Source organism: Lacerta agilis, chromosome 10 (genome assembly GCF_009819535.1).
Source record: "Lacerta agilis isolate rLacAgi1 chromosome 10, rLacAgi1.pri, whole genome shotgun sequence".
NCBI classification, from domain to species: Eukaryota; Metazoa; Chordata; class Lepidosauria; order Squamata; family Lacertidae; genus Lacerta; species Lacerta agilis.
In genome coordinates, this window is record NC_046321.1 from 62,765,332 (window position 1) to 62,792,531 (window position 27,200).

The 27,200-nt window shown below is 39.6% G+C and overlaps 1 protein-coding gene across 1 annotated transcript in view; it reads left to right on the forward strand.

The window, feature by feature from the left end:
• Positions 1 to 27,200, forward strand: part of LRRK2 (leucine rich repeat kinase 2) — a 72,649-nt gene that overhangs the window by 24,097 nt on the left and 21,352 nt on the right. The window contains 19 exon segments of the mRNA XM_033163530.1: positions 342 to 448; positions 1,259 to 1,388; positions 2,702 to 2,826; positions 3,985 to 4,112; positions 4,765 to 4,909; positions 5,941 to 6,080; positions 10,466 to 10,594; positions 10,718 to 10,888; positions 12,033 to 12,288; positions 13,794 to 13,982; positions 15,380 to 15,498; positions 16,821 to 16,890; positions 18,941 to 19,140; positions 19,255 to 19,505; positions 19,957 to 20,105; positions 22,000 to 22,093; positions 23,065 to 23,251; positions 24,699 to 24,880; positions 25,901 to 26,130. Coding sequence (XP_033019421.1) covers positions 342 to 448; positions 1,259 to 1,388; positions 2,702 to 2,826; positions 3,985 to 4,112; positions 4,765 to 4,909; positions 5,941 to 6,080; positions 10,466 to 10,594; positions 10,718 to 10,888; positions 12,033 to 12,288; positions 13,794 to 13,982; positions 15,380 to 15,498; positions 16,821 to 16,890; positions 18,941 to 19,140; positions 19,255 to 19,505; positions 19,957 to 20,105; positions 22,000 to 22,093; positions 23,065 to 23,251; positions 24,699 to 24,880; positions 25,901 to 26,130 — 3,002 coding nt within the window.

The following is a 27,200-nucleotide window of genomic DNA, read 5'->3' on the forward strand; positions in this document are numbered from 1 at the left end:
GAAATTACAGTAATAATAATTAATAATAATAATAATAATAATAATAATAATAACTTAAACCTTACAGTTTCTATATTTTCTGGCACAGTTCATTGTTAACCTTTGGAGCAGGGGTAGAACTGGTGATAACACTGACAAGTTGGATGAAAATCTGACTTTGATAAATTATAAATAAAAATTACCCTTATGTTGCTTTTATTTCCTGACTGCTTTGGAATGGCACTTTGGCCCAAGATGCATGGTGATAACTTGATGCTAGAACAGAATAATAACATTTACTGGCATCTCTTTTTGCTATAACAATGTTTGATTGTTACCCTATCCTTTTCTGTCTGCATTAGATTCCCAGCCCACAGAGAAATGATGCTATCCATGTTGATGCATAATTCTTCAAAAGAATTGTTTCACGCTGCTGCAAATGCCTTGGCAACTCTACTGGAGCAAAGTGGTAAGGGATTGCATAACACTAAACGTGAGGATAGAGTAGAGCACAAAACCTGTCCTTGACACTGAATATTGTCAGATATAAATTCCAGTGATAATTTAAGATTTAACTAGAACAACAAACAATTAACAATTTGGGGCTGTGAATATAATAGTTGGTTTGATTTTTTTCACAAATTCTTTTAGATACGCAGTTCCCCAATATCCTCTGCTGTCAACCAGACACATTGCTCCCTTCAATTATAAATAAACACCAATAACAAAAAGTAAGGAGAAAAAAAGGAAAGTAAAAAGAACAAAAAAGTATTTTAAAAAAGTTCCACGGCACGATATGTCATCAGTTTTGTTGGTCTCCAGGTGTTAGCCTGGAAACAGCTCTACAAACCCAATCCAAATCTCAGGCAATTTTGGGTTAGATCTGCACTAAGACTGCAATCCAAATCACATCTACTCTGGAGTAAATCCGTTTAAATTGAACAGGGATTACTCACAGGTAAGTGATGTTGGGATTGCAGCCTAAATTAGTTGCACGTTATGCCATTTATATCAATTGCACCAAAGTCATGTTGATTTCAGAAGTGCACCTAACTTAGACTGCACATCCCTTACATACTTAACAGAGAGTCAGTTGGATTGAATTCAATAGGACACACATCTGAGTAGACTTAAATCAGACTGCTCGTTTAGTCTGCATCCAACCTGAAGTAGATTGTTACATGTGTCTCCTACCTTTTGGGTAAAAATGAAAAAGTTAGGTAGGTGCTTGCAGCCAACATTCATGCTCTTTTTCATATATACCCTATTCTTATTGTAGTAAATATTAGAACAGTTCTGCTGGCAAAAGGAATACACATGAATGTGCTGGAGATTATGAAGAAACACTGCAACTCCCCTGAGGTTGCAGAAAGTGCTTGCAAGCTGCTGAACCGTGCTTTTGAAGGAAGGTAACAAAATGTAGTTCTGTGATAGGTACACCCAAAATCAGAACCATGATTTTGCAAATGTATCAGTATCCATGCATTATATCCTAGAGCAAGTTTAAATTTTGCACTTCATTCATTTGATTTGTATGCCACTTCTCCAGGAAAAAAAATCACGCTCAAGGCAGCTTACAACAAAGATTTCAAACATGCTAAAAATCAATTTCACATTAATACAGCAAAACAGTTGCAAATATAATAATACACAAAAAACACATTTTATGCTATAAATATAAGAAGCTCACTTAAACATGCAGCAGCCCATAGCAAACATAACAAGGGAGCTTCACAGTTTCACCTAAGTCCTAGAAATACCCACCCATGATGTTGCTTAGTGTCCCTCTCTCTTATAAGGCTTCCAAGGGCAAAAGTGTGTGGTAGCTGGAAACACTCAAACCCTTGGTGTTACTCACAGACACTCTACTTGCTTTTAACCCACCCTCCATTGACAAGCAATCGCAGAGAGAGGCACAACAAAACAAAATAGTTGACCATAATACAAAAACATGAGCAAATACCAAATCAACACAACAACTAGTACAGCAAAACAATAGCACATAACCAGATGCTAGTACTAATGCTCTACAAATGTCTGCGGAAAAACGTTTCTTTCAAACGTGGCAGATACTACCACATATCTCATGGGGAATTGCATTCCATTAGCAGGTGCCACCACTGAGAAGGCATCTCCCATGTTGCATCGTAACAGATCTCTTATGCCTGAAACAGTCAAGAGGGCCTCTGTTGCTGATCTCAATCAAGGGGCCTCCCACCACCCACCCAGGTTGATGCTGGAATTTATCATATTTAGTAGCTACCCGTGTGTCTTGGCCACTGTTCCCCACATCACTGCACAATCTCGCCCTGTGACAGCCACTGCTATGTAATGATTATAAAGTGGCTTTTCCACAGGACTGCATGTAAGTAGTGAAATCAAGAAGAAGAAGAAGAAGAAGATGAAGAAGAAGAAGAATATTTATGTTAGGTGTGCCCCTTGGCATGCCCAGTAGGATATTTGATTCCCTTTCATTGAGGAGCAGATTGCCACATGGATGGCAATCTGCTTTGGAGTGGGGAAGGGCTGGTGTTCAAGAAAGACAAGATCACAGCCCTTTTCAGTATAAGGAAATAGGTGTGTATTATATTGGATCGTGGCCAGGGTACATAAATCATATACAGAAATTTAGAATGGAATATGCAATATTTCATAATGTAAAAATTAATGGATATTTAATAAACAGATGTGTAATTGAGAATGTGGTTCGTTGATCCTGCAGTTTCCCCCCTCTGGATATAATGACAGAAGTGACATCGAGAGTTGTAAAGGCTATGAGAAAGCATAAATCATCCCCATCTGTGCAGCTGGAGGCCCTAAGAGTTATTTTACATTTTATGACTTCAGGTAAGAAAATGCATGAAGAATATTTGCTTACATCGTAATCTAGATGAGCAACTAGAAATAAGGAGTTAATGAGCCTGCTGCCTCGTCATTTTGCTGTATGGCTTCTCATGAAATAGCGATGGAAATGAAAACTTAATCAGTTTCTGCTAATAGAAAGCCAAGTGATGTAATGCGGGGGTGGGGGACTTGTTGATGTCGGAAATATACAAAGTGGGTTATTTATGAGTAAACATGCTTAGGATCAAGTTGTTTGGGTTTTAAAAAATCCAAAATGAACTTGGTAACTATCTGGTATAGAAACCTGCAGCTTTTCCATTATGAAAATGGGAAATATTCAGCGGTAATTCATCCCTAGCAGTAGTTTATTTAGCCTGCATTTTTAGTGTGGCATCTTTTCTCATGACTGAGTCATGAGAATGCTCTAAATAGAGTAATTTAATTTAACAGTCATTGATTTTCACATATTACAGCCAGTGGTGGGGTTTGCTTTTCTTTCCTGTATTCATTCAGTGAATGACTTGCTAGCTGAAGATCTGCTTTTTTAAAATGCTAACATTTTGTAGAGTATAGAATGTGTGAAATTGAATACTAATGATCTGATCCTGTGGATATTTATAGAGAATAAGATGCCACTGGTTTGAATGGTTTGACACAAGTTAAACGCCAGTTAAATGCAAGTTGATTGTGCAGCTTTTGGTACGTGCTGAAAATTCTGGCTTTTGACACTTGAGGTGTATGTTTTAGGACCCTTCTTATTTCTGTGATTTAAGTTACTTTGAATTGTTTTTAATACTGTGTTTCAGTTGTTGTAAACCTCCCTTAGGATGAAGGGCAGGTTATTAGAATTATAATAATTACTATTAATAATACTTGTGTATTGTCTTCCCCAGCATACCATAAGGCACTAATAGATAAACCTTCTTTTTTACTTTTGAAGATATCAGCAACATAAAATAACAAATTGCAAAAATTGTTATATAAAAAGAGGGAGGGAGAAACAAACAGCTGATTACTTGGTCTGTAGTTATACCCAGAGAAATTTAAAGTGAAAATAGTGGGCTTTAGATTCATATATGTATATATATATGTCTTCTTGACTCATTTTAACTAAGTATTTCTTTTTACAAGGAAAATATTTTGGGGTTTTTTATGTTACAGGTGTGCTGAAAAAGCAACCAAATAATTCTGACTTGGGAGATACTGAGTTGGCGCTAATGCTGAAAGTGATTAAAAACCAATGTTTGTTGCAAGGTGCTCACTCATTAGTCCTTGATGCTCTCAACACGGTATGACTTAATTTTTTCCTCCCATGGAAAATTCCCTCTAAATAATTTCCAGTCTCGTTTTCCTTTCATATCAAGTTTTCTTCTGTTTCTCTCTACTCAAGTTGGAATGTTCCGTTCATATTTAATGTGTAAAACATAAATTGTAGACTCCTTGTGTATTGAAATGTAGATTTATTCAACTACATGGCATAATTGTCATTTCATCATATCACTCAACTTATTTGCCCGAGTTATTTGAAGTTTGTAATGCTCATCTGTCACTTGGAGCTCTCTGAGGACATGATCCAGACCTTTAATGAACTGATGCACACATTTCTGGCAGTGCAAGCAGCAAATCACCAACACACCCCAACTTCTGCAAGGAGAGTGGATGCTGCCGGGCATTTGTGCCAAGCAGTATTCCATCTCTTAGGTATGTCTAGATTTTGCCAGTGCTTGCCTTCCTGTGCTGGTGCTGAAGGGCATTAGTGCAGTGATGCAGTGGTTATGAATCTCAGTGAGCATTGAAAAAGTCTTCCAGAATAATAGATGTTTTTAAATGTAACAATTGGTCCTGCGTTAATTACAAAACTTAGTAGAAATAACTTAACAGTTTGTTTTTGCTTTTTCCATATAAGATAACCATACTTTATGTGCATGTTTTTCTTTCTAGTTTATTGGAAATCCTGGTATTCAGAAATGTGGATTTCAGGTACTTTCTTCTGTTGTGGAATGTTCAGGTGCGCTAGAAATGTTGACACAGCAAGGAATGACAGATACTGTACTCCATACGCTACAGATGTATCCTGATGATCAAGGTACAAAGCAAGATGGAGCTAATTGCATTTAATTGCATCTTGCATCAGTTAACTGCATCTAACCCAATCCTCTTGCCCTATGCTGGACACCCAGTGACTGAAGCATCTCTGATATTTGCTTGTTCATCCTTGCTTGAAGGGCAGTTTAAGGCCTGTTTTATCAGCTGTAATGAGACAAATTAAACAAAAGCCACCCAAAACATCAGTCTAGAAGCATGTTTTTAACAACAACAAAAAACATGTTTTAGTTTACCATGTTGTATTATGGGCTTTCCATGTTCCATCAAGCTCCTAAATGTTGGGAAATTGCAGCTGTTACGGACCATGCCCTGAACAGCTGTGTTGTTTAGGCAGTATTTATATGGCATGGTATCCTATTACGTGGTTAGCTCCACCTTGGAGGTGGATTGCTCTTAATGCCAGAGTGATGGACTCCAATCCCAAATATGTCTGTTTACTGGGATAGAACCATGAATTCTGTGCAAACTAAATGTACCATTCCACATTAGAAGTGGCCCTTAACAGCTGTGATTTCCTGGCACTTTGGAGCTTGAATGGAGCCTTAATATGCTTAATCAAAAGTTTTTTTGCTAATCGGATTTAATTATCTTTAAAAAAAAAAGACAGAATGGAGCAAGAGAGGAAGAAATATATTTATTAATAAGAAATCACACACCATTTAAAAGAAAAGAATTCACATTCAGCAGATGACACACACACAGAGCCACATGGTTGGCCCAAAAATCTCCCTCCCACTTTCTTCTGAAAGGAACTCCTGTGTTTTCAAAGCTGCACCTCTACCCTGCAGCCACCTGCACATCCTCTGGAGGGTTGGAGACCCTCTGGAGCAGATATGGGAGGAATGTGGGAAGAGAGGAAGGGGAACTCCCTTGTGTGTTCAGAGTTCCACTTGTAGAATGTTGTGTACCACCCTCTGTGCAATAGGAGCAAATAGGAAAGACACTATTCTGTGTTCAATACCATGTATTTATTTCAATATTTCTTCCTTCCTTTCATTCCTCTCTTTCCAGAAATACAGTGCTTAGGCTTAAGTCTTCTGGGATCCTTGATTACAAGAAAGATATTGTGTATTGCAATTATACAAGTTCTGGCGGCAATCTTGGTTTCTACTTTACGGCGCTTTAAGGAGGTTGTTGAAATACAGACACATGTATGTAATGCGTCCGGTATAAAAATCCAGTACTTTTCTGTTTGGCCGGGAGGCTTCTTCGAGGAAGGTTAAATTCAGAGATGTATTTTCATACTAGGTTTTGAATGTAACCACTTTTAGTGGGCTGTAGTTCTGTGCCTCACAGCTGATTTACTCATGGCACTAGGTCATATCAACTCAATCTTATATTCTTATTTTTTTTTTTTTTAAAAAAAATGATTTTTATTCATTTTGAAAGAATTTTGGTATTTGTTGGAGGCCGCCCAGAGTGGCTGGGGAGACCCGGCCAGATGGGCGGGGTATAAATAAATTATAATTATTATTATTATTAAGAAAGAGACATAAAAAGACATGAAAAAGAGAAAATAAAAAGATTCCTCTTACAATAACATAACTTTTTCTTTACATTGGTAAGTGACTTCCCCCAATCCCCCCTTCTGAATTTCAGTTCCCTAATCTTCTTTCACAGTTTCTAACAAATTACCATCTTAACAAATACTTCTTTCAAAAACAGCTTAAAATTAACCTAATTCCTGGGTAAATTCCGAAAACCTATAATTAATTCCCTAGGTTTTAATAAATATTACATTATTTTTTCCAAATGTAATTTAAAATTCTTCCAATCTTCTTACACCGTCTCTTCTCCCTGATCGCAGAGTCTCCCTGTCAGCTCAGCAAGTTCCATGAAGTCTAACATCTTCATTTGCCATTCATCTATAGTTGGTAAATCTTGGCTCTTCCAATTCTTAGCTAGTAGTAACCTCGCAGCAGTTGTGGCAAAGAAAAAGAATGTAATGTCCTTTTTGGGGATTTCCTCCCCCACTATTCCCAGTAAAAAGGATTCTGGTTTCTTTATAAAATTGTCTTTTAACACTTTTTCCATCTCATTATAAATCTTTTCCCAGAAGTCTTTTACTTTGGGGCACGTCCACCACACATGGTAAAAGGTTCCTTCTTTTTCTTTACATTTCCAGCATTTATTATCAGATGTACAATACATTTTTGCAAGTTTTACAGGTGTTAAATACCATCTATACATCATTTTAATCAAATTTTCTCTCAAAGCAGTGCATGTGGAAAACTTAATTCCTTTTTTCCACAACCACTCCCAATCTTCTAACATAATATTATGCCCCACATCCTTTGCCCAGCAATATTATTTTGTTTTAGATCTTACAGCTACATCTCAAATCCCTGTTGTAGTCCTTTTCATTGTAACATGCTCTATAGTTGTTTCGTGCACAAGTTGAACCCACCTCTTTATGTGATCACCACCCATTGCCCCTTTCCCTCAAAACTCTTTTTTGGCCATATTCTTGTGTCTCTGAGAATATAATTTTTCCTGAAATGCTTTCAGTTGTGACCGTGAAACAGCTAAGACAGTTTCATATGTTACATGCCACACAAATGATTGCTGCTTCAAAAGTTGGTTTAAATTTACAGTAATCTTGGTGATCTTCAATTTCCCATTACTGCACCACAGAGAAGCATGTTTACATGGCTCTTTTCCTGAGGTATATAGCCTCTCATTCACTGATATGTATGGCATTTCCAAGAGCATGAAAACTGCATCATGAGAATTTTGTGCAAATGCAGAAATTTCATTAGCCAAACTAAGTTACTTTTGTGGAAGTGGATGTACACCACAAGCATGTTTGCTTGAGAACAGATTCCATATGTTCTACATTCACTTCCAAGTAAGTGTGCTTAGGATTGCCACTGTGTAGTTGCTGTCCAGCTGCCAGTATACCAGTGCATAGATTCCAAGTGTTGTCCATGCATGTATGTGCCAGGATTTAGGTCTTCTCCATGAGGAATTACCTAAAAATTGCCTTCTGGTGGATGGCAAGTGGTACTGGGAAGTGAAATGGAGCAGAGGTCGTATGTCTTGGCTTATTAAGACCGTATTTTTTTAAAGCTGAGCTGAAATATCTCAGAAAACATTTTGTTGACATTTCTTATCCCCCCCCCCCATCTCCCCCCAGAAAAAGTCATTGTTGTTTGGTTGTGGTTTCTCTTGTGAATGTTAATCTGTCATCATTGTGGGTGTTGAATGACACCTGGTGGTTGAAGGCAAAATTGCTGGTCACAGCAATTGATTTTCAATAGTTATCTGTATCTCCATTTCTTCATGCTTGTTTCCCTTGTTTGTGTGTTTGTTAGCTCTGTTTTGTTAGCTCTGTTTTGTCCTCTGTTGTTCCTTAATAAAAAAGAGGCCCTTCTTCCTCAGCTCTTTGCTCAGCATTGCCCCTTCAAACCTCTAATGCTTCCCATCATTCCACTCCATGAGCTATGAATCTCCTTCCTATTTAAAAAAAACAACCTACAACTGCTCAGCCATGAGGAAGGTAACACAATATTCCTCCATTTCCCACAGGTCCCAAGAGTTATTGTCTCCCTTGCCAACATCACAAGCTTTTATTGCAAGTAAAAAGGTGGGGAAATTGCAAGAGCAACTACTGTAATAGTGTCAGGATAGGGCCTCAACACCAGCTGCAGGAGGTGCTGGAAATAGTGACACTTCAGTGGACAGCTCTAGCCCTTCTATTCAGTCCTTCACTTCTTTTGGGCTCAGGTACCAGATGGACAACCTCCAGTGTGCTGGGCTCCGTACACTTCAGCTTCCCTGAAATGTGGGTAGGAGGAAGAGATGGAGGAGAAAAGGGGCTCCAGCCCCATCTCACAAGACAAGGAATCCTCTCAGTGTCTAGCACATACCTCAGATGGCTCGAGAAGGACGAAGGGATAGCCCGTAAAAGGACTATTTTTACTGCCCAGACCTTTTTTCGGGCTTCCAGGGGGCTCAGAGGGTCAGAGCACTTCAGATTCCTAACCTGACGTTATCAGTTATTACTACCCTGAGCACTGCCTCCCAGCTTCCAATGCAGGGCCTGCTGTTTGTTCACCAGCTCCTAACCCTTCCCTTGCTGTAGCAGCTTAAGGCAGTGGTTTTCAACCAGCGTGCTGTGGCACCCTAGGGTGCCTTGAATGATGGTCAGGGATGCTGCGGGCAACACTGGCATCTGTCCCTCTTTCCTTCCCTCCCTCCTCTGATGCCCTCTTGCATCTCACCTCCCAAAGGCTTGCACAGCTGTTTGTTGCAGTAGCCCTGGCTACAAACTTCCCAGGCAAATGGTGCCTCTGGGGTTTGCCAGCGGGTGCTGGTTGCCAGGAGCTGAGGTGGCCTTGGAGTAAGCAAGCAAGTGGGTGAGGGAGCACAGCCAGCCAGTCCACCAGCCCTTGCTGCTGGGAATGGACAGACAAGTCCCAGGCCCCTGTGGGGCAGTGTGAGGAGGCAACTCTCTTTGGGGCAAGGGGAGGCAGCTCAGAGATCAGGGCAGCAGCAGCAGCGGCTGCCCAGACTCCCAAGGAGAGGGGAGAGGAGAGGAGGCTGAGGGAACACTCCACAAGGGAGGGTGTTTGAGAAAGAGTGAGAGGCTGCCAGCTCTGCAGACAAGGGGTGACATAACTGGGCTCCTGAGCCCCACAGGGCTGCCTCAGAAAGAATGTAGTTGGTCAAGGGATCCATGGACTCAAAGGTTGAAAACTTCTGGCTTAAGGAGGTTTTGCTGTCAGATTTAGCCACGGAGCAGGCTTCTCATCTTTCTCTGATTCCTGCACTAGCTGTTTGTTACTTATAACCCAACTCTTTCTTCTTCTATGCCTCAGCAGCAGCCCACTTTGAACTCTGGTGAAATAGTCCCTCCAGTTTCTCTGCCCATAAAAAAGGTAGAGGATTTTGAGAGGCCATTTTACCCAGCTTTAATTTTTCCTCCCATGCTGCCTGTTTAGTGTAGAGAAGATACCTAGCTGGAAAATTTTTATTCTCCTGTAGAAAGAGTAATCATACACATGGTTGTTTTTTTTTAATGTGTAAAAACTTACGTACCCCCCTCTGTTGTTTATGGAAGCTGCAGTTTCATTTCTAATTTGCTAGAATTCTGATGTGAATGATAACAACATCTTTGACGTGCCATGGTATTGTCTGTCTTGTCAGTGCAGGAATCTTCTGCTCATGTGCACCAAGGCTTACTGTTCAGTTCTGCCCTGTGGCAAAATTGAACAATATGATTAAGGGCTCATCTAACATTTCCCTTTGCGCTGCGCTTTCAAGCACAGGTCTGGGATTTCCTGATCTGTGTCCAAGTGGTTATTGCCATTTGCTCCAATTCAGCAGTAAGGCACTCTGATACGGACTTGGAAACTGCAGACCTGTGCCTAGAAATGTGGCACAAAAGGAATTGTGGATGAGCCCTACTTTTATGTACCAATATATTTTTGGTCCTATTTGTCATTTGGTCTGAAGGTTTGTTGTTTTCTTGAACGTGTTTAGCAATATATTATTGACTGTTGTCCTAACCATTTTGATTTCATTTTATCTGTAGGGATTTAATGTGATTATAAAAATACTTGACCTGTCACCTTGTTTTGCAAAGCTGTTAATACAGGAGTCATTTGATACAGCCATTTTTTATCAGATGTCCATGTGTTTCACTGAGCAAAGAGACCAGCAGGTATCTCATCTTTCAGTCTTCTCTTTTCCTCTGACCTTCTCCCTGCTCCTTCCCCTGGACATTTAATATGACATGCTCTAGAAGATGTTCACCCAGTTTCAATTGCATGTCTTCTCAATTTAGTTTCAGAGTCTTTGTTGTAAATGCTTTGCTAAAATAGCTGACAACGATGATTTAAAAAACCTGATGTTGGAAAAAGCCTGTGCTGAGTATAATAGCATTATGGTTGAATGCTTACTATTGCTGGGAGCTGATGTGAATAAGGAGACAAAGAAAAACTCTTTAATCTACCAAGTACGTATGTTAATTTTTTTTTTGGCATCAGTTTGAAATATGTATGCCTGGCATTTTTAAGAAAAACATCCTGCAGAAAGAGCTGAAACACAGGTGCATCTGACACTATACTGAGTACACAAGAGAAAAATTCTTATTAGTTAATTTAGAGGCATGCATGAATTGCATATAAGTATAAAGCAAAGTCAGTTTCCAACATTGCACCCTATTCCTCAAACCTTCTGTCACACTTTAGTGTGACCATTGACTAGAACTCAGAATGGTGCTACACAGGCAGCAACAAGCTTGAAAAATCTAGAGAAACACTAGAGACAATGAACAAGCATAGCTCCCAATTCCATAATGTTCTGTTTTACTTGCCAGTTCATTCTCCTATTTGAGTGACTGTCTTTCATTTTTATAGAAGAACACCATTGGATTACTCTTAAATGCACAATGGCTGGCTCAGCCATGGCCAGAAGGGTTTCCCAGAGGCTCTTGAACAGTAAAAACCTTACTGCTGCACAGTCATGCGGGTTTACTGGAAAATTACAGCAATTTTGCATAGTTAAGAAAGCTGAAAACTTTGAAACAGGCATGTTTGCCTAATATTAATTTGCATTTGGCAGGCATGGTTACTTATGAAATGAAAAAATGTTGTTGGAAAAATAAAACACTAGAAAGCAGGGGTGCCAACTTACCCCCCCCCATTGAGGAGGCATGGTCATGTGACATGTCACATGATGCTGCCTAGCGTGCACCAGGCAGGGGCAGGCTGCACGGAGGTCAATCTCTGCGCTTGCTCATCCCAGCCTCAGCCCAGGAGCCAGGCAGAGGCTGGGATGAGAAAGTGCAAAGGTCGCCCTCCGCGCTTGTCCCAGCTGCCACCTGGCTGCTGGGTGGAGGCTGGGGCCGGGGTATGTGGAGGGCACCTGGCGGCAGCAGGGGATAGCGGCCCCCTCAATATTGGGGGGCACTGCCCCCTGCCAAAAGATATTGGGGGAACTGTAGCCTCTGTCGCCCCATATACCTGGTGCCACTGCTAGAAAGAGAGAGAGAGAGAGAGAAAGAAAGAAAGAAAGAAAATTGTAGGAACAGGAGACACTCCCACTAGCTTGTCAAAATCATGTGCCATTTGCATTAATCATCTATTTCTCTTTCGTAGATTTGTGAGAAAGGGAGCAATCCTAAATTGGTAGAACTGCTATTAAACGGTGGTGCTCGAGAGCAGGATGTTCGGAGTGCTCTCACAATCAGCATCAAGAAAGGAGATAGCCAGGTCATTAGCTCGCTCTTAAAAAAGCTTAGTCTGGATTTGGCCAACAGCAGCATATGTCTTGGTGGTTTCTGCATTGGTAGAATTGAACCTTCATGGCTGAGCCCCTTGTTTCCAAGTAAACAAGGATCCTTCAAGAAACAAAGTAAGTGGCTGTAGATTGGATGTTCATGTTAAAGTATGTATTGTGCTGTTGATACCTGCATGGCCCAACTACATGCAACTTTCAGCTTGTTTAAAGCTAGTTCCTTCAATAAGCAGTGTAGGCCACTGATTTTTCTTTGCCATTGATTTCATCTGTTCATATTGCTGGAACTCAAACATGGCTGATTAGATAGTTTGGGTGATTGGCACCATTTTTCATGTGGGGGAAAAATACTATAGGCCTAATAATATTGTGGCTGTTAGCCATATGATTTGTAACAGGCCATGTTTTACCTCCAGTAAATATGAAGCAGTAATGGGTTAATCTCTTTTTAAATCTTCTTTCAAAGTTCTTCCCAACCCAAGTTTACTGGCTATTTATGTAGGAGGTTAATAGTTCCAGGTATGTTCTTTATTCACTGTATTGTAGCAACATTGGTTATTCTTTCACATTGCGCTGGTTCAGACAATCGTAACTTGACTTAGTAAGCCAATAGATGAATGAGCCTTTTGCCCATAAGACTGGTAAACGGTGGTTATCAAGTCTGGAAAAAGTTCAAATTGTGGTTTAATGTTTGGGAAAGGGTCACAGCTGAGTGGCAGTACATCTGCTTTGTAAAAGGTCCCAGGTTCAGTCCTCAGCATCTCTAGGAAGGACTGGGAGAGACGCCTGCCTGAGACCCTGGAGAGTTGCTGCCAGTTGATGGAGACAACACTGAACTGATGGTCTGAGTCGGTTTGAACCAGCTTCCTATATTCCTGTATGACTTGTTCTGAAGCTGGAGTAGGGTCAGGTTTCAGGGAATCCAATCCCTCCCATGGTGGGAAGCCAAGAATTAGATAAACAAGAAGGGTTCTTACCAAGTCTTTTATTCAATATTCACAGAGAGAGGCTTTGAAAAGTGCCTCTCTTGCAATAATGGCTTTGCTCCGAGTAAAGCCCCACTCCCTCCGTCTCTCTTATGTATTATACATCATCCCTACGTTGGCTGATCTGTGCTTTCTGCCTCTGAGCTTTCTTTTTCTCCTACTTCCATGCCCACCAGGTTCTGAGAGAAAGGGGGTCTGGAATGCTTTCTAAAGACACTTGAGTCTGTCAGCTGTATCTCCCTTGGTGCTTTTTCTTCTTCCTGCTCTCCCAATATTTCCCAGCTTCTCCCCTCTGCAACCTCTGAACTATGACCTTCTGCAAACCACTGTTGTAAATCTATGCTGTCTTCCCTCTTCTCTGGGACGTTCAGGGGGGCAGTCTCCACCATTCCACCTCAGAGCACTCCCTGACAAGTAGTAACCATAACTTCTTGATTGGGATTAAATGGGGAACTATGGTTAATTAGAGACTTCTCGATTTAATCACAGTTCACACCATGGGCAAAAGACCCGTGCACATCTCTGCTTATTAAGATGAGATGCAGTTGTCCAAATGCAACCATTGTATATATACTCTGTCCAATGTTTCTTTAAAAATGTGAGGTTTTTTTTGTTTTTTTGTTTCTTGCCCATTAGATGCAGGCTCTGCGCTGGCCAGAATGGTGCTTAGATACCAAAAGAAAAGCAGCTATGAGGACCAGTCAAGTTCTAGTTTTGAAGAAAATACTGACGAAAATATAAAGGAGCAGCTTGATGACTGGGAACTTCTTCCTGACCATTTAGTCGACAGTGTTTTCTGCCTGAGTGATGGTATAGATAGTGAAGGTATATTTGCTAGATTAAATGAAGGATTTGCCACTCCATTACAATCTTTTATCCAAATAATTTTTATTGGTTTTCATGTGAATACAAGAACAACATATAACTACAGTAACTTGTCCAGTGGTACATTCTTATTAAGTTTCATATGTAGTACACAAGCAATACCTTTATTTATGCATTGTCAGTTCAAGTATCCTTTCCACAGAGATTCTTGTGTTGTGGGTAGAATAAAAGTATCTTCTGTCTCATTTATAAAAGAAAAGAATGGAAGCCAAGTCTCACACAAAGTGTCTATCTTTGAAGTGCCTTTAATTATCCTTCTGTGGCGAGTAAGGCATTCTGATAGAGGCACATTCCAAATACTATTTACCCAGGTTTCAATGGGGATTTCTATAGGTTGTTTCCATTATTGGGCTATTGTTAATCTGGTTTCTGATAATAGAAAAAGTCCCTGCATTTAAGGTTATTATTTAATTTGAGTCTAAAGATAACAAGGCAAGAGGTGAATTAGGTGGAAGGGATTGCTGCGTAATTTTGGAAATAATGTGGAACACCTTTTTTCCAAAAGGAGTATACCAACGTGCAACTCCACCGTGCATGAAAATATGAGCCTATCTCTCTGCAGCCTTTTCTGCATAGGGGAGAGATAGTAGTGATTATTTTGGCTAGACATGATGGAATCCAGTGCCAGTGAAATATAATTTTAAAAGAATGGAGTCCTCCTGCAAACTCCATTACAATCTTAGCCTTCAATTTGTAGCCTTAACTTGACCTGTTTGGAACAAGTGTACCTAGCTATCCTGAGGCGTTTGTAACTCGAGGTACCACTGTAACCAATAAGAAAAAAACAGCAAGAGAAACCACTCTAGTCAGCAGGATGTAGTCAAACAAAGCACAAGAAAAGAATAGGTTGCAAAGGAAAACAGTACAGTTGTACCTTGGTTCTCGAACGTCATCTGTTCCGCAAGTCCGTTCGACTTCTGAAATGTTTGAAAACCAAGGCACAGCTTCCAATTGGATGCAGGAGCTTCCTGCACTCAAGCGGAAGCCATGTTGGATGTTCAGCTTCTGAAAAACGTTAAAAAACCGGAGCATTTACTTCCGGGGTTTTGGCATTTGGGAGCCAAAACGTACGAGTACCAAGGCGTTCGAGAACCAAGGTACGATTGTACAGAGAAATAGTATCTGTTCTATGTGTAAATTAGTCTTCATACAGTAAATGTTAACATTATTTATTATTATTTTATATTCTGCCCTTCCTCCCAAAGGAGTCCAGGGTGGCAAGTATCGGTTCCTGCTCCTGGTGGTGTGCTGATGACATTTCTGGCATGTAGGCTTCTATTTGTTTTATGCAGCCATTCTTGCAATCTCATTTAACCCCCCCCCCCTTTTTGCCTCAGGGAGTGAAAACTCAATTATTGTGAAGAAGAAATCCAACTCCATGACTGTTGCAGATGTCCACAAAGACAGGGCCTTGCAGATGTGTTCTCTGACCCTGAAAAGGAATTCCAAGTCTGTGGTAAGAAAAATAATCAAATGGGTGTAAAGCCACATTAGATGGTTTATGTTGTAAACCGCCTTGCAGTCTTTTGATGAAGGGCAGTATGTAAACTGAATGAATGAATGAATGAATGAATGAATAAAAAAATAAATAATAAAAGGTGTATCTGTAAGTGGTAAAGGGACTTCTTTAGCTATTTGTCTCTTGAGTCCTTGTCTGGGGAAAAGGCAGGATATAAACAAATATCATCATCTACATACATAGCAGAAAGAAATACAATAACTATAGCATAACAGTGCATTACAGCTGAACAATATGTATAAGAAATAGCTCCTGGACCACATATCCTTCTTAAAGCACCTTTGTCCACAATGCTAATCACATCAAACAATCTGCATTGAAATTTCATATGCTCATTATGTGTACACGGGGCAGTATTAAACTAAAATAATTGTGCAAACACAAGGAACACCACTGGCGCAACAGGACTAACCTCTTTGTTGACCCATGTCCACCCCATGCTATCCCCAAATCTGCTCTAGAGGGTTGGAGGTGGTCAGTTAATGGGTTAATTCTCCACAAGTCAGCAGAGATTACTCATTTCCCACACAGGTAGGTAGCTGTGTTGGTCTGCCATAGTCAAAACAAAATAAAAAATAAATTCCTTCCAGTAGCACCTTAGAGACACAGTACACCTGCAGGCATCTTGTGATTCTCTTATCTGGCAAATAACTTTGTGTATAAAAGGGCTCAGGTTACAGCATACTGTGTGGGTCATGGTAGGAGATTGCAAGAATTGTTGGAGGCTATATGTTGGAATTGTGGATTCATGTGAAGACTTAAATTGCCAGACTTCAACACTTGGAAAACTTTATCAGTTGCAGGACTTTGCAAGCAACTGAACTAAGGACTTGGCTGTGGACTTCAACACAGCAAGGAGTTTGCAAGCAAATAACCCTCTCTGGGCTCAAAGAAAGCTTTCTTGTAATATCTGTAAATAGTGTGTGTATATATAATGATTATGTTTAGGGGGTGCATGGGTGGAAGAGAAGGAGAGACTGTTCCGTTGCACAAGGATAAATCTGTGTGATGGTGGAATGGTCGCCTATGCCGCCCATGCATTTTGCCGGTGCTCTCCTCTCAACTTGAGAGTTACCATTCCTGACCAATTTAACTAGGTAGTGTCCATGTCTAGGTGGAGCAATGAGGATGTTTCTGAAACTTAGGTTGCTTTGTTAATGCTGGTACTGCAAGCAAAGCATAATAATTTGATCATCCACTCTTTTTAAATGCATCTAAATGTTCATAGCTTCAACATTTAAGCTTTTGGTGTTCTCCAGGGACCTGGGTCACATTACGAACCATTTAAGAATCCAAGAAGAGGGCAAATGTCTTCTGAAGAATCGCACAGTAAGTGTATATCCACAGTAGGTTTTTAATTAAAGAAGTTTACATCATTCTGTATTCACTTCAACTCTACATACAGTTACCATACTTCATAAAAATATGTGTGTAATTTAAACATCTAAGAAGTAGATTACATAGTACGAACTGGTATAGAATTGTGGGATTGGAGAAATAAAATGCCCACCTAATTAAATTTCTTGCTACATCAGTGGGTGCAGTCCCATCAACACATTCTATGCCCAAGTCTTCTACATGCCAAGAGAAAGTAGTTGTAAAGAACTATGCTTGTAAAGAACCACAAGCCAGATCTCTGGCCTGAAGGAAAGTTCCTCCTTCATGCAAAATAAAGTAATATAGCCAAGACCTTAAGCATATGTAAAAACATTTGTGCATTTCCTCATACCTTGAACAACAACATCATAGTATAGCTTGTACCTATTAAATCTGCAATAAGCATTGAATACATGGAAGCTGTCGAGTTATTTTTGGTCCGGCTAGCCTAGTGTTGTCTGCTCTGACTGGAGGAAACAGGTTTCTGGTGGTGATATTTCTAACTCTACTTCCTGAGATCCTTTAGGTGATGATAGGAGCATTTGAACCTGGGACGGTCTAGTTGTAAAGCATGCACCTGGTTTATCATAAAATATTTGTATACCAATTTGTCATTAAAAACATAAAATCATACAAGAAAAGTTATAAGAAAATTAAAATCAGACATCAATTAACCATTCTTGATTGCCTGTCTACGCCTGGTGCAATAGAAAATTTTTCAGCAAGCATTTAAAAGTTGGCACAGAAGGCTGCTATTCTATTTCTCTGCACCCCCTGGAGATGGAGGGGAAAGTTTCCCTATTTGTTTAAATTATTCATTTATCTATTTGTTTTCCAAAAATGTCAGTTGCAGTAAAAAATACAGTGAAGAAAAAATTATATACATCTGGCTATCCTGAAGCTTAACATTCCAGAGCCTCACAAATAAAAAACCATATTTCTGTAAATTTATTTGACTGTTGTTCCTTACTCATTCTTCTGTAAGGTTAATTTAAATAATATAACTATTTTCCATTTTCTGCTAAAGCAATTTATAACACTGGGACTGTACTCTTTTTCCAATTAGCTGCTATACAAATCCTAGCAGTGATAAGAAGATTAATAACCATTTCCAAGTCAATGTAAATAATTAAGTCTTTTAAATATCCCAGTAATTATACCTTTGGATCTAGTGGAAATAAGTAACCAGTCATTTTCCTAATTAGACTTTGACTTGCAATCCAGAAAGTCTGAATTATAGGGCGTTTCCAGAATATATACAAAATAATGTCCATTCTGCTTTACACCTCCCAAAACTGCTCTACTGACAAATAAATCTTGCTTACTCTGTATGGATTAAATGCCATTGATACTGAATTTTAACAAAATTTTCTCCGATATCAAGCTGTGTAGTATCTTGTTTCACATCTGTTGAAATTCTCTGATATTTCTGCCTTAGGTTTCTTACCCTTATCATAAAGGTACCTAATTCCCCCCAACCCCAAGTAGAATTCAGTGTCATACTATTACAAATGTTCCAGCTGTGCAGTCATTGCAGCTGGCCAGATGGAGCAATTGTCCTTCTCCCCCTGAATACTGTAATGGGGGTTCCCCTCCCCCAGAGCCAGGGGTGCAGGGTACAAGGGGAGGAGAGGGGGGAAAGCTCTGTTGCATGAGGGAATCCTTGCTCAGGCTTGTGCTTGATGAGCCATGTTAGGTGAATCCCGCTCAAAATATGTATTTTGCCTATGCTCATGATATTGACATTTTGGTGACACTATGGCAGAGAAATGTATCTCTGCAAATACATTTCCATGTAAATCTATTTGTTTTCATCTTCCATCCAAAATGGTAGATACTGATGGTTAACATTTTGAGGCAGTTTCTCAACCATGTGGCAAACCAATCGGGAAGTTCTTAAGTGTTCATAACTGCTGGTCAAAAAGAAATGTCATTTATACTTTAGCAAGCATTTCCTGATAAAGCTAATGTTTCTGCATTCATTCATTCATTTATAAAATAGACACCCCAAATCGATTGCACAGTTCCTCTTCGTCAATCGCTGACAGGGAATACATTAAGTCACTTGATCTTTCATCAAATGAGCTGGAGAATATAGATAGCATCAGTCAAAGCTCTTGCTTAACTACTCATTTGGAACATCTTGAGAAATTAGAGCTTCATCAAAATGCCCTTCCATGCATGTCTGAACAATTGTGTGAGGTGAGTCTAACACAGTGCTGGAATATATATTTATGTCCTACTATCAATGTATTTACTATATCATAAAATAGTTTAAAATGCCCACTAAAAAGATCCAATTCATCCTTCTTTCAGAGCTTGAAGTGTTTAAGTTATCTGGATCTGCACAGTAACCGTTTTAAATCGTTTCCTCCATACCTGTGGAAAATGCCTCATATAGCACATCTTGATATCTCCCGCAATGAGATTGGTCCTTCCTTAATTTTGGATTCAAAGATTGTCTGTCCATCTCTAAAGCTACTGAATTTATCATACAACCAATTGTCATGCATTCCCAAATTTCTCTCCGATGTTGCACAAAACCTGGAGCACCTTATATTAGAAGGGTAAGAACAGGTCATGGTGAATTTGATATATGGTTCTCAAGGGTTGTTGGCAGCAGTGAATTGAAAGATGAGGAAAGGAGCTGTAGGTCCCTCCATATGATGCTGGATTACAACTCCCAGCATCTCTGACCATTGGGGACCAACATTTACAGGGTCACCCCTGCCCTACACTAAAGTTCTGTGGCTGTGTATGTCCCAGTTCATCATTTTATGAAACCTTATTAACCCCTCCACCGCCACCCAGCCATACAGAAGGAGGAGTGTAAGCATGGGAGCCTGAGGTTTCCTGTAGCTCATTCCTCCACATAATGTTAAACTATGATTTAGCATGAGATGCAGATGTGGCCAATGCACTGCAGCCCAAAGTGTGGGCTGCAGACCTCTAGCATCTTTCTATTTGCATATTTTTTGTATGCTACTTATAACTCTATTTAGTTTTCTTTTTTCCTAGTAACAAGCTTTCAAGTGTATGCTCACCGTTATGTTTGAAGGAACTGAAAATGTTAAACATTAGTAAGAATGCTGTATCATTCTTGGCTGAGAATTTTCTAAAAGACTGTTTGAAGCTGGAGACACTCAATGCTGGGATGAATTCACTTGGTGAGTGAAGTGGCACAATATTATGGCTGTGAGGCATGGGAGCAAGTGAAGTGGGGTGCGTAGGAGGAGAAGGAAAATGTAGTTAATATATGTGCTGTTATTTGCTGTCTGTACTGGAGTGTGTTTATAAGACTAGTACTGTCATGAGTCACTTTTAGTGTATATAATTCCTTGGTTTTTATATTGTATATTTTTTAAAGGTGTACATCACCTTGTATGCCTTTAGGCAGAGAGGTTACTGGGAAATACTATAAATTAAATATAAGACTGATCGCCAAAGAATTGATGCTTTTGAAATATGGTGCTGGAGGAGACTCTTGAGAGTCCCATGGACTGCAAAAAGATCAAACTTATCCATCCTTAAAGAAATCAGCCCTGAGTGCTTACTGGAAGGACAGATCCTGAAGTTGAGGTTCCAGTACTTTGGCCACCTCATGAGAAGAGAAGACTCCCTGGAAAAGACCCTGATGTTGGGAAAGATTGAGGCACAAGGAGAAGGGGACGACAGAGGATGAGATGGTTGGACAGTTTTCTCAATGCTACCAACATGAGTCTGACCAAACTGCGGAAGGCAGTGGAAGACAGGAGTGCCTGGCATGCTCTGGTCCATGGGATCACGAAGAGTCGGACACGACTGAACAACAATAAATAAAAAACCAACCTGAAAAATAGAAAGCTTTAGTAATTGCTATACAACTGTAAAAGGCCTTACTCTCAAAGTATTGCTCTTAAAAGGAGAAAGCCATGATTTTTGCGAATGTGTGAACAATAAATGGGGTTTTTGTGCTCATACATCTGCGCCCAAAAGAGAAATGTCTTGTTAGAAGTGGCCTAATGTTGCCATATTACAAGATGGGAAATTGAGGTTGAGAGATGATGACCTGCACAAAGCCGCTTGTCAAATTCATGACAAAGATGTGATTTTTAGTCCCATGCCATCTTTACATGTCTTTTCCAGGCTGATTAATTTTATAGCGCAAAACATCCATAGCTGCTGCTATAATTTGTGCATTAGGGTCCAGACATCTTCCAAATTTCATGTCCAGTCCTGATGAGGCAAAATCCGTGGCAGATAAGGGAAATGGAGATCAGACAGAGGGTATTGAAACACAAAGTGTTAGGAAAGCAAAACAATAGACGTCTCTTATTTCAATGGTTGGCATATTTCTGTCTCAGGAGACAATGGACAAGTGCGCCTTCGGGGGTGAAGTCAAACAGAGAGTTATAGCGCCTGCTGTGGCTGTAGAAACCAATACAGGAGTCTTCTTTAGAACAGTAGTAGTAAATTTAGGCCTTTCCTCTTTCAGTTGTCTGAACAGAAAGCAATGCATTGCTTGCTGCATTTCAGTCTGCAACAGAGCGAGAGAGCAGGTAGAGTTTAGTCCTGGATCAGGGTTCCAAAAACAAGGGCACACAGAGGCACGTCTTTGAGAACCCCAGGCAGAGACCAGCAAGCATCTTTTCCAGGAGCACCTTCTGAAGTTATTTACTTTCCCCATGCACCCAAGGCTGTTTAAAAAGTTGCTAGAAAGGTTTAATTCTTTCTGTAGGAAATATTTCATTTGGTTTAAGGTGTTGCAGGTATCTGTTGAGATTGCGTGTCACATTGTTTCCTGCCTATGCGCTCTCTCTCTCTCTCTCGCTCAGTGTGTGTGTGTGTCAGAGAAAGAAGGGGAAAGAGAACTTTTTAAAAAATCTGCCCTCCCCCTTTGTGCCTCTACAATGCTGGAGGGCTCAGCCAACAATGCTTTAGATTATTCCTCCCTTTATCGTCTAGAAAAGTCCTGTGCTACAAATAGTTAGATTATATGATAACTGCCTTCCTATATTGTGTGTATTGTTTAGCAATTTTACTAACTGGTAACATAATTGCTTTTCCTTTTGCTGTTTTTAGAGGCCACACCTGATTTGCCGCCTAACATAACTACGTTGAAATTATCTCAGAATAATTTTTCCAGTATTCCAGAAGCAATTCTTCTTCTCCCACAGTAAGTTTCTACAGTATTTTCCTTTCTGAATAATTGCATGCTCGTGTAGCCAGTGCAGAGATTTAAGGATCAGCAACATGTGTTGCTGCCCCACTAAAACAGCTGCAGAAACCAAACAGTCCTTGAAGTTAAGCCCCACATAGAGCATACTGCAATGCTCCAATTGTGAAGTTGTTGCAGCATGGGCTGCTGGTCCAGCTGTGGCCGTAGCTGGTGAAGCAGCCATGCTGGGCATAGACACTCCTCAAGACTGAATCTCTAAGTGACAGGGTGGAACTGAGGAGTGTCCCCAAGCTACACTCCTGTTCCTTCAACAGAAACGCAATTCCATCCAGAACAGGCAGTTTCCCTAAATTCTAGACCTCAGAACCATGCACCCACAGCATCTCCATCTTTTCAGGATTCAGACTCAATTTATTGGCCCCATCACTGCCTCCAGACACTGGTACAGCACCTGAACAGTCTCAATCCTGATTCAGATGGAATGGAGTTTCATATAATTAGCATTGCTTCCTTAGGGGCAAAGCACTTTTGGGAGAATGTAAGGTGGTCTGCAAAGTCCAGGTTCTGCCTATGCATAGACTTTGGAAATCCAACTGTATTCAAAAGACTTAACATGTATGTTGCTTCAAAACTGTGCATTTTCTGTCTCTTTCTTGAAGCTGAATGTCCAGCAACCCTGTCATAGTTTGGCTATATTAAGTCTTTCATAGACTCTCCTATGTCTTCCTTAGTTTAAGAATGTCCGAGGATCAAAGCAGTTCTAGTCCATCTATTTGATTGAGACCACAATGAGTGTTCTAACAGATGCCACTTAGTATATAAACAGAGATAAACAGGCATCCATTGGCTTAATTTCAACACAGTGGATAAAATAAATATGCCTGTTCCAGGATAATTTTTTAAAAATATATAGTTCTTTGAAATAATCCTCTCATAACAACTTTGCATATTCCTCATTTTCTTTTTAGTCTGAGATCAGTGGATTTAAGCAACAATAAGATTACAACTCTGCCTGGGCCAGTTCATTGGAAAACGTCTAATTTAAGGGAGTTGCTGTTTAATCATAATCAAATAAGTATCCTGGATCTGAATGCAAAAGCTTTCTTGTGGTCTCGGCTCGAAAAGCTTCACCTCTCCCACAACAACTTAAAAGAGGTAAGCTGTGAGCTTCACTATTAATAGGGTGGTTGCTCTTGAAAATGATATTCTTACCACAGCACAGTTCTATATATATATATTAAAAAACTTTGATAGGGACAAGGTTTTTCCTATGATTTCTTGTCGTTGTTGCTTTATTTTCAAAATTACTCAAGTCTTTCGACACCAATTTCTTTGGATGCCTGAGTAGCAAGGTGGCCTTATCACTAAACAACTGCGTAGGGTAGCACTTCTGCCACAGAACCCAATAGGAAACATTGTGCTGTGAAGGAACCACAAGAAGACAAAATAAGAGCCACAAACTTGATACTGTAATTATGCAATGAAGACTGAAGCAACAGGCAAAAGAGTTCCCAAAAAACAGTTTTAAAGAGGATTAGGCTGTATTTCATTATGCCAACAGCTGTGTGTGATGGATGGGCAGTGGCACACTAATAAGACCCAGTGAAGTAGTTGTCCTGGAAGGGGTCAGTTTACTGGCCTGGTTATGAGAAAAAGCATTATAGAAAGCTCTGCTTAAGCTTAGCAAGCCAGTGAACACAATCAGTTTGGTGAGACTCTTAAGAGGAGGGAAGGAGAGGGACATCTGCTCAAAGATCCTCAAATGGTGAGGAGTGCAACTTTGATAAATCATTTGCTCCATTTCAGAACCCTGGGTTCTTGTTTTTTTGTTGTGTGTGTGTGTGTGTGTGTGTGTGTAGCTATGTGTAGATTCATATTTCTTTGGTCCATAAATATTTTCAGAGGGATCACTAGGATCTGTAGGGTGATGTCTGAGGAGAAACAGAACACCATTTTTATCATAAGAATTTATTGATATTTCCATAAACAAAAAACAACAACAAATAAAACATAACATTCAACATATAAAAGCAAACACAACAAACCATACAAATAACAATAAAATAAACAAAACTAATACATACCTTACACCAAAACACAGGAACACACCATTCTATTAACTATAATCTTATGTAGAATCTTATTAAGGGGGGGACTTCCCCCGTTCCCTCCTCTGCGTTCAATTTCAATTTCTAATTTACGTTAGTAACTTTGTAACTAGTTAAACTAGTTAAACTTGTTAAACTAGAACACCATTTTTAAACAGCTCTCCAAGGGTATCAGAATGCCTAGAAATCAGTTTTGCAAAGGAGTAATATAGCATTTCTACAGAAGGATTCATTGCTACTGGAGAAAAATGATTTATTCTAAATTAATCATTTGTTCCAAATTGCAAGCTATACACTGTAGATAAAATATGTTGTCTATGTTGCAGATATTGTAGAACACTGGGTGAAATAGATAATAGTAAATGAAGCAAGGGATTTGCTATATTAATTATGATTTGTTCATTTTAGCTGTTGACATGCTTGATCTTGCACAGATAAATTACTCTATCCCTCCCAAAAGGATTTTTGTTAATATGCTTCCTCTCTCTCTCTAGATTCCTCCTCAAATTGGATTCCTTGAAAACTTAACATCTTTTGATGTAAGTTACAATCCAGAATTAAGAAGCTTTCCTGATGAAATGGGAAAGTTATCCAGAATATGGGACCTTCCTTTGGAAGGGTTAAATCTTAACTTTGACTTCAAGTATGTGGGATGGAAAGCCAGAGACATTATAAGGTTAGTTATTGCAACATTATTATGGGTAGGTATGTATTGACTGTTTAAAAGCAAAAAAAAAAGCAAAACAATACCAACAGTATACCTATCAAGTTAATTTAATTTATATGTTTAAAAAATGGACAAATTGTTCAAAACAGGAGGCTGAAGTGGCAAATCTGTAAGAATAAATTTGGCTGCTTTTTTGTTAATGTTTTAGAATTTGCTAGTTTCAACAGGATCTGCCTTAACAGGTAAAACTGCCAAGCTGCAAAACAAATCTGTATGCAATTGGACCTTGGAAAAAAATGAGGACAAATTAAGTAAAACTTAGTGGGATCATGGGCTTTCTGATGCTCTCCCCGCCCCTGTGATGGTCACTGGCTTTAAACAAATAACTGAACTGAGCTGTAATGTAATGTAATGTAATGTAATGTAATGTAATTAGTATTAACTAATGGTTAATTGAAACAAGCCATAGAATCACAGAATTGTAGAGTTGGGACTCCGAGTGTCATCTACTCCAACCCCCCGGGGCAATGCAGGCATCTCAACTAGATCATACATGACAGGTGGCCATCCAACCTCTGCTTAAAAACCTCCAAGGAAGGAGAGTTCACCACCTCTCATGGGAATCTGTTCTACTGTTGAACAGCATTTACTGTCAGAAAATCATTCCTGATGTTTAGTCAGAATCTCCTTTCATGTAACTTGAATCCATTAGTTTGAAGCTGGCTTTTTTCAACTAACTATAGATAAGATTAGTCACAAGTTGTCCACATTCAAACAAAACATTACGCTGTAGTTGGTCTGAAATGAAAACTTTTGGTCACAACCTCCTGCTGTTCTGATGGGGAGTGAAGGAGTACACAAGCCTGTGACTTCCCTGCCTCCTTCTCATAGCAATAAACTATACATAATGCTAACATTAATGTTTTGCAATATCTAACTTGGTCTGCATGGTTCATATGTCTTTATATATGAAGGAGTGTTTTTTTTAAAATTACAATTTTCTTACAAAGGTTCCCTCCCTTACTCAAGGTTTCTTCAACAGCGTTTAAAGAAAGCTGTCCCTTATAACCGGATGAAGCTCATGATAGTTGGAAATACAGGCAGCGGTAAAACTACACTGTTACAACAATTAATGAAGTGCAAGCGACAAGACATGGAAATTCCGAATGCGACAGTTGGCATTGATGTGATTGACTGGAGGGTTACAGTGAAGAGTAAAACAAAGAAAGAGCTTGTATTAAGTGTCTGGGATTTTGGAGGTATCATGTCATATTTACATTTAACATCAAGCTTGGCTTATGCACAGTGGGGAAATGAAATCACAGCTACTTCCTTATCAGTTGTGCCCCATTACACTTTTTTAAAGGTCCAGTTGTGTAGTCCCAAATGGCATAGTTGTTGTTTCCTATATTTTATGTAGGTTAATAATTGCATGGCCTTAGTCTACTTGGTTCAGACCTATGCACAAGACAGCCTGTGAGAGTGAACAGACCTGCCGTGTAGCTAGTGTAAGGCTCAGCATAAATGAGTGTTATGAACTCCCAGCCTTATCCAAATCCAGCTTGCAATGATTCATCAAAACAATTTTAGGTTACATAGTAAATATTGGGTGGCTCATAATATTTTAGCCGTGTGAAAATGCAAGTGGTCATTGAACGTATGTAATGAAAGTGTGTTGTCAGCCTTGATAGGTAAGGTGTTCAGTCTGGTTTAGTAGTCATAGAAATAGAGATAATTGCCAGGTTTCAAAGACTTAAGCATGCAGACGTAAGAGAACTCTGTGCACAACCTGCAGCCTGCTTATTTATTTATTTATTCAATTTATATACCAGCCTTTATTCAAGGATCACAGGGTGGTTTACAGTATAAAAACACAAAAAACATAGCACAATAAAAAACAAAAAATGCCTCCCCCACCCCTGGAGACACACATAGTTAGATTGTTTAAAGTTCTGAGAGAAAAGGAATGTTTTCACCTGACACCCAATGAAGGCACCAGGCAAGTCTCTCTGGGGAGAGCATTCCACAAACAGGAAGCCACTGCAGAAAAGCCCGTTCTGGGGTTGCCATCCTCTAGACCTTTCCCTTTAGTTAATTTTGTTGCAAAATGTATAATATCCTTCCAATATTAAAAGCAGTGGAAATTTTCGCAGAGAAGAAAGAAACTGGAACTCTTCTCTGGATCCTGTCAAATCTGGGCATAAGAATATGAATACTGCTTCCAAGTTTCAGGATTCTTGGGAGTGTGGTTACCTAATTTGGACTCTCCTGATGTGCTTGTGGGGAGCTTTTCAGAACAAGGTGCCTCTGCAATGTTGTGCAATGTTAT